Below are 7,494 nucleotides of genomic sequence, written 5' to 3'. Positions count from 1 at the left end.
TTGCTAATAAACTTTCTACGTTTCTTATTTATTTGGTTATATATTATACATGTTTACTTATTTCCAGTTTTGTATAGACTACCTATTTAAACTTTATGAAAGTTATTTATTTTATATTAGGCATAGCATGCCCTATAGCATGGTGTATTTTTATTCGTTTTGTTAATAAAAGTTCAATGTTTTATATATAGGCTAAAGTGAGTTTGATGTTGTATTTTGTTGTTGCATTCAAGCAATTGACGCTGAATTGCCGCTAATTGTGCACAGTGCTTTTAATTAAGCTATTTAAAAGCGAAGGAAAGCGAGGAAAAGAGGGAAAATTCAAACGAACTAAAAACGAACAATTGCTTTATGCCGAATTGCCGCTATTTGAAAGTGAAAGTAAAATGCGCACGCCGCTTTTGCAAGCTATTTAAAAGCGGAGGAAATGCCCCTGCCTTCACGGTGATACTGGTATTATCAGTGTTGTCACACGTCGATTAACCGGTGGGAAAATTTCCTCACCGTCACAAGCCTACTAGTGGCCAATGCAACCTTTCTCATGTTTGTTTAGTTTATAAATACTAAAATTACTAAAACGTATTATTAATATTACACTATATAGACATATTATTAAAAAATAATAATTATAAAAAAAACTACAAATAGCAAAAACGTGCAACAAAATTACTAAAACTTTAAAATGAAAGTGAAAACAGGAAATATAAAAATAAAATCTAATTCAAAATATTAACAAAAACGAAAATAGTATTTCAATGATACTAAAATAACACTGGTGCACAATAAGTTCATTATATCAAATCATTAATTTATATGTTAGTACATAGTACACTTAATATAAAGTGGCTCCAGTGTAACTTACATTTAAGATATTTGTTCTCATGCGCAGATGCCCATCTCTTCTAATAGAGTCACGTTGACATGAGAGGAAGCATGTCACACACAAAATGTGTATCTGTTGGTTGTGTGTTGTTTGGCAGCATGTGAACATGGTGTTCCTCCTCAGATCCTGCAGGCGCTGGGAAAGTCTTACCACCCAGGCTGCTTCCGCTGCGCCATCTGCAGTGAGAGTCTGGATGGAGTGCCTTTCACTGTGGACACAGAGAACAAGATCTACTGTGTGAAGGACTATCACAGGTGAGTTTGTGTGGAGCTGCAGGTCCGTGGCCAGTCACAATTCTTGATTATACGTTTAAGTGTGTTTATTCATTGATGGTTTGATCCGACCTCTTTTTATGTCCAGAAGACTTTTAAGTTCATAAGACTACACTGGCTGTGCCGTGTGTTTGTTTTTATGTGCAGACCACAAGCATAACTCTACAAAAAGAAGTGTTTTCCTGGTATCATTTTTGCCGTACATTGTCTTTTTGAACAAATGGTTTATTTTGCTGTCACTGGAGATTTTGCAGTGGCCTTGTGTTTTCAATCATCTAAACTGCCTAAAATTAGAATTATTGTGAATTCTAACCTTCAATTTCAGATATCATCATATTTTTGTAATAACTTTAAAAGTGAACACAATAAACTACACTCAGGCAAGAGTCAACGGTGTACTGAAGGTTGAAAAAAGTAACTAAATGACTGAACTTTGCTCTCAGGACAAGAGCAAATAGTTAATATCTGTTGTTACTATATATCAAGGGTTTCTTTGTAGCCAAGACTTTGCTTTTTTTGTGCCTATTGAAGTTGACTTTCCTAATTAATCTACCCTGGGAAATACTGATTCAAGTTTAAAGTGTGACAACTAGCCCAGCTACTCCCCTAGTTAGTAAAGTTCATGTAATGATGGCATTTCCTTATTTTAACACTGCTTTTTATTAAAGAACTTTAAATTGACCAAAACTGCAAAAAGGATGACCATATACACTTTGTCCAGATATTATTATTATAGCCCACTGTTGATGGCTGCGCTCCATAAAAATCATGACTTAAGGTCTGCATGCACTGGAAATTGTGACGTATGTATCCGAGTGTAACAACTCCTCGAACAAGAAAAACATGAAGGGCAAGATTTTGTCCATTGGAAATTAATTGACTGTTGTTTGCTAATTGCTGTGTTTCATGTAAATCATAATCTTTAATCAAAATTGATGTGCACCAATAAGTCATGTATAGTATAATAAATACGGCATTCCATTAAAAAATAAGAATTGTCCGTTTTTATTTTATGGTGACTTTTGGCTGGCAAAGCAAAGATTAACTGCAGATGTATAAAATGAGCTGTATATTTCCTTCAGTTGATGGTAGATGTGTGCTATGTGGTGTTCAGCATTCTCCATAATTTCTTCCACAGGCATTTTCCTAGCAGTAGCTTGATGTAATGGCATTTTATTGTGAGTTTTATTGGTGTTGAGGGTGTGTGTGCAAATTCTTCTCATGCATCCTTTGCCTTGAGCAGTGAACTGAGCGATGATTACTGTTGTTCCAAAACCCCAGACAGACAGTCAGGTGGTGACCATATGGAGATGAATTCAAACAGTGCTTTCCCACTCTGTCCTTCTGGGATTGGGCTATTCACAGGCTATTCGAAGAGCCAGCAGATCTGCAGTCTAGTCCAGTGCCTTTCTTCCCCTCTTCTCAATCGACCTTTCACTTCCAAGTCATAGAGTGGCTCAAAAAGTATTTGGGCACACCTGTAAATGATATTTTGTTATCTAACGCAATGACAATCAGACAAAGCAAACGAAAAAAGACGCACTTTGCAAGCAAATATTTAACAAAAATGGGTTTTAAATAACAAATAGACGATTTATGAGAGAGTAGTTGCATTATTCACTTAACCGTTTTGTGCAAAAATACGAATTAATTTCACAACTTTGTATTCCTTTGAAATGGAGAATGGTTAATTCTGCTTTGGCTTTGTTTGAAGTCATTTTAGTTGAGAGAGCAAAATCAGTCTGCCGAAAAGAAAGTAACTGGAAAAATTGTTTCTAAAATAGAACTCACTTAGTATTAACTTGTTTATTGAACTGTTGTATACATGCAATGCCACACTTGAAATTGTGCTGTTGGATCTGAATGTAAATATTGATTTTAAGAACAACAGCATTAAAAGCATTTACTATTGGCTATATAAACCCCATAACCAATTCACCAGTTGGCTAACATTTATTGCAAAAACGGTTAGTTCTGAGAAAAGATCTAACATCATTTGTTTGAAGAAGACCGTTTTTTTGGTATTTTATGTAATGTAATGGCATTCACACATTTTAAGTGTGGCTAAAGTGCCCCTAAGTATGCTATTGTACTCTGGATAAAGAGTCATGCTGATATGACTTTAATTGAAAAAAACATTTAGTGGATGATCTGTGTGATTAGTATTCCTTCTCTTTTCATCTTCAGAGTTCTTGCACCTAAATGTGCAGCATGTAATCAGCCGATCCTGCCCTCTGAGGTAAGACACCAATTCAGCCTGAACTCCATAAACTCTCTTCATATAGAAACAAATCTCATTTGACTGTACCCCAGGACCCCAGAAAATCACTTGGAGTCTGAAATTTAGTCAAGCCGTATTCTCAGCCTGTGTCATAGAATCCGCTTTCTCTGTATTAGAGCCTCGTGTCACAGCACTGCCGATGCCAAGATGAGATGGTAATTTGTTATTTGTCCCATAACAAGCAAAAAGACATCATAAGGCTAGATAGGCATATGATGTCTTTTTGCTTGTTATGGGACAAATGAACCAATCAGAGCATGGGAATGTTCTACCGAGAAGACCTTTGCTTAAACTATGTAGAACATCTAGGTCATTCCAGAACAGTTAAACCTTCTTTAGGCCTGTTACTGAATGTAATTCTGTTAGCACTGATGAAGGAGTGATTACTACTAAGTTAGGGCATGTGTAATTTGTTAAAGTCACCCCCCCCGGTCTATAATTAGAGACGACCCGCGAGGCATGCTGCTCTCCAACACCAGCAAGAGCTCAGTTATCTTGCACCTGCATGGAGGCTCTTATGAGAAACTCTACAGGAATTCCTCTTCTCTGATCACAGCCGAGTGTACTGTAACATTAACACTGCTCACAGCTGAACCATCGCTTTACCCAGAAAAGATCAGAAAGCAAAAAGGAATAGTTCTCTCAAAAATGACGTGACTTTTTTTCATAAAACAACAGTTAATAGTGACAGTGACTAAATAATGACAGAATATTTATTTCTGGGAAAGCAACAATAAACATTAACCAACCCAGGCTCATGGGAAATATGTGACTCTGCCTACATTTCTGCAAAACTCCAAAAACGCACCTGCATTATACATTAAATTCACTACAATTTCCAGCTGAAATGAACACTAGAGGCAGTAAAACGCCAACAACCTTTATTCCTTTTCACACAAATGTTGATAACAAGGGCAGATAATTGATTAATGAAGACTGCATGGTTCACAATATTGCACAATACTATATTATGACCTCAAAACACTTTTACTAAATTGCATGATTTACCATGATACCTTGTGTTCTCCCATAGGAATCAGATGAAACCATTCGAGTTGTTTCCATGGACAAGGACTACCACGTGGAGTGTTATCACTGTGAGGTGAGCTTAACTTTGGAGATGACGATAGTAATACAGTCAACACTCAATGGTGTTATCTGTGCTGATTTCTTGTTCTTCTCAATGGTTAATGCGAGTAAAGAAACCTTGTTGTTGAAAAACAAATCACCACTTCCCCTTGAGGCCTGCATGCCTTGACATGTGATGTTAATAAAGATCTGCTCATGTCTTAGAACTGAGGAGCATGATTTTGAAGAGTCATGTGAGTGTGAATCTCTTCCCACAGGACTGTCATGTGGAGCTGAATGACGAGGAGGGTCACCGCTGCTATCCTCTGGATGGACACCTGCTCTGTCACGCATGTCACCTCAAACACACAGACCCTGCCGCCTCACCGTCTACAGCACACAACTACCACAGTCAGTTTTAAACATCTGCCACCCCCTAGTGGGTGTTCAGAGACATCACCGTTTGCCAAAGACGCTCAGATATTGCATTGCCAAAAATCACAACTGAGATTGAGATTACAAACTGTGTGACACATTATTATTATATATTGTATTTTGTCTGAATTATTTACTTTAAGGTTTTGTTGTTTTTGAGATTTGCATTTATTCATATTTTATTAGTTTGGATGCAAAAGAAAATAGTTGAGCCTTGCTTGTATAATTCAAATGCTGTAAACAATGAGCCACTGGCTTATGCAAAAATACTGCTACAGATTTTTGCAAGTAGCGCAACCATTACATATATTGTTACAAAACTTCATCTGAATTTCTCAAATGGCACCCTAATAGTGTATAAACATTTATTTAATTAAAACTGTGCTCCGTGATTAAAAATTTTTTTTGTTTTTTTTGGTGATGTTATTGCAGACATGCCTAATACACAGTCAGCCACGATTTATTACACAACTGAAATTATCCAATAACAAGAATCTTTTTTTAATGAGGAAAAAATGACAGTGCACCTTTAACAGACCAAATCAACAGACATGCCTATTTATGAATGTATATTTATGATTATAAGCCCCCAGTTGCATGAACATTAGGTAGTAAGCTTTTAATTTTGTCTAATGCTATTTCCTTTTAACTGACAAACGTGAACATTAATTGTTTAAATCCAAAAGCTAATGCAGATATTTGTGCGAGTGTACTGACTTAAGGTCAGTTTGATTTCAAATGACAGATCATCATTATTTATTTTATAAAAGTGTGAGTTTTATTATTCAGTCATGCAATCAAGTGCATTTTCACAATTCACAAGGCTGTTATTTCAGACCTAGAGCTTCTGTTAAAGTCCTTCATTGTTTGTACATTTTGTTCAATCAAGATTTGGTACAATATAACGTTGGGTTGTTTGCCAAGTTTGGTGAATCGGATCAAAAGCTATTCTTGAGAAATTCACAAATGTAACTCCAGCTTAGCTCAACTATATATTGTTTAAAGGTAATTATTGGAAATACTTAGTAAATTATTTATACGCCTGTTGTTTCGATTGTTTTCACAGGTTAAGCGGTTGATTGTGTACACTGCCTTATGCTCTCAGATCTCCCTCAGTATTACTTATTTATCCATCTGCTCCTATTATAAATTAGGATGTGATGCATTTAATTATTTGATTTATTTGTTTTCTCAGAAGGATATACCTTTATTCCATATATTATCACCCTCTTGCCACATAAAATATTGCAAATATATATATATTTTTTTTTAACCTATAGTAGACTAATCCAGAACAGCAAAGTGTTACAAATGAACTGAATTGCTGATTATTTCTAGTAATTTACTACATGTTTAAAGCAATTTACATTTCACTTAAATGAACACATCCAAATGGTGATGCAGAGCCATAACACAAACAATGAAATAAGTAAATCCTACACACACACACACAAAACATTAGTGAGAATATTTACATACAACCTACTTTTTTTTAATGCAGAGGCTCCTCCACAGTTATACTGAGCTTCACAGGTAAGATTCTGAGAGGGAAATCTGTACAGCTGCTATAGAGAAATGGATAGACTGCTTCTGTAAATGTGCTGGTGAAAGTGCACAGATGTTTTTTTGTAAGAGGATCAGAGAATGAAATATTTCCTCCGTCCCAGTCCAGCTGCACTCTGATCACCTTCAATCGATTATCAACATCTAAATGCTTGCGGGTCGTCAGTGGTGACTGTGTAGTGTACTGATCAGCCATATAACGCACGCGCCACACTCCAGAGTCAAAGAAAACTTCTCCTTTTCTCTGGTTAGATGCTGTGGTTACTCCAACAGACCAGCATGTGTTGTTTTGGACCTCCACATCCCAGAGGTGTGTTCCAGAGTTAAAGCCCACTGAACCCAACACACAGTGATGATAGTCAAATCTCTCTGGATTTTCTGGATACTGTTGTCCATCAGCGCTGAATTTGACATGGGTCAGATCATCAGTCAGGAACAGCAAAGGATATGCAGTGTTGGGGTCCAGTGTGACCGGAGCTGATGAGAATCATCACAAGACAAAGCTTGACCATTATTAGGCCTCATTGATGGTGGAGACACACCGATCACAAAGCACAGAGATAACCTCTAGACTTAATTAAGAATCAAATTCATCTTACATATTAATTTTGTGTTTGTTAGCATTTAAATTTAAAGTTAGATAATTTCAACATATTACTAATAATTGATTAATTTAAATAACTAATACTGCATTCTTCTTGGAAATTTGCTGAGGCCCCTACTGGACCCCGGTTGAGAATCACAGCACTTGACCAATAAACTTAATATATTTAGAGCGCCGTTTCAATAATTTATCTACTAACCCTTAAAATCTTAGGTCTGACAGTAAAATATGTAATGATAAAATATTTGTCATAAATTCATTTGAGCATTTGAATTGATTAAAGATGATAGAAAAAAATAGCCAATGTGCAACTGAAACAGCCTTTGATTTTGTACATTTTATTGTACTGTCTTTATTGTAACTTTTCTGATGTTAGCGGGCATGTTTA

General features: G+C 36.1%; 1 protein-coding gene across 3 annotated transcripts in view; it reads left to right on the top strand.

The window, feature by feature from the left end:
- The window catches only part of LOC107688969 (LIM domain-containing protein 1-like), a 28,306-nt gene extending 21,031 nt beyond the window's left edge, over positions 1-7,275 (top strand). For 2 of the 3 annotated variants that reach the window (XM_016486821.1, XM_016486820.1), the window contains 5 exons: positions 1,007-1,137; positions 3,343-3,394; positions 4,470-4,538; positions 4,783-4,915; positions 6,755-7,275. In XM_016486821.1, the coding sequence (XP_016342307.1) occupies positions 1,007-1,137; positions 3,343-3,394; positions 4,470-4,538; positions 4,783-4,915; positions 6,755-6,855 (486 nt within the window). In that variant the 3' untranslated portion in view covers positions 6,856-7,275. Of the gene's footprint in view, positions 1-1,006; positions 1,138-3,342; positions 3,395-4,469; positions 4,539-4,782; positions 4,916-6,005; positions 6,112-6,754 lie in introns of those variants that run through there. The other variant, XM_016486822.1, reaches the window with a different exon arrangement.
- Positions 7,276-7,494: the final 219 nt, after the last annotated feature.

Source organism: Sinocyclocheilus anshuiensis, unplaced genomic scaffold (assembly GCF_001515605.1).
Source record: "Sinocyclocheilus anshuiensis isolate Anshui unplaced genomic scaffold, SAMN03320099.WGS_v1.1 scaffold181, whole genome shotgun sequence".
NCBI lineage: Eukaryota > Metazoa > Chordata > Actinopteri > Cypriniformes > Cyprinidae > Sinocyclocheilus > Sinocyclocheilus anshuiensis.
Note: the sequence above shows the minus strand (reverse complement) of the source record. Positions and strands in the feature narration are given on the sequence as shown.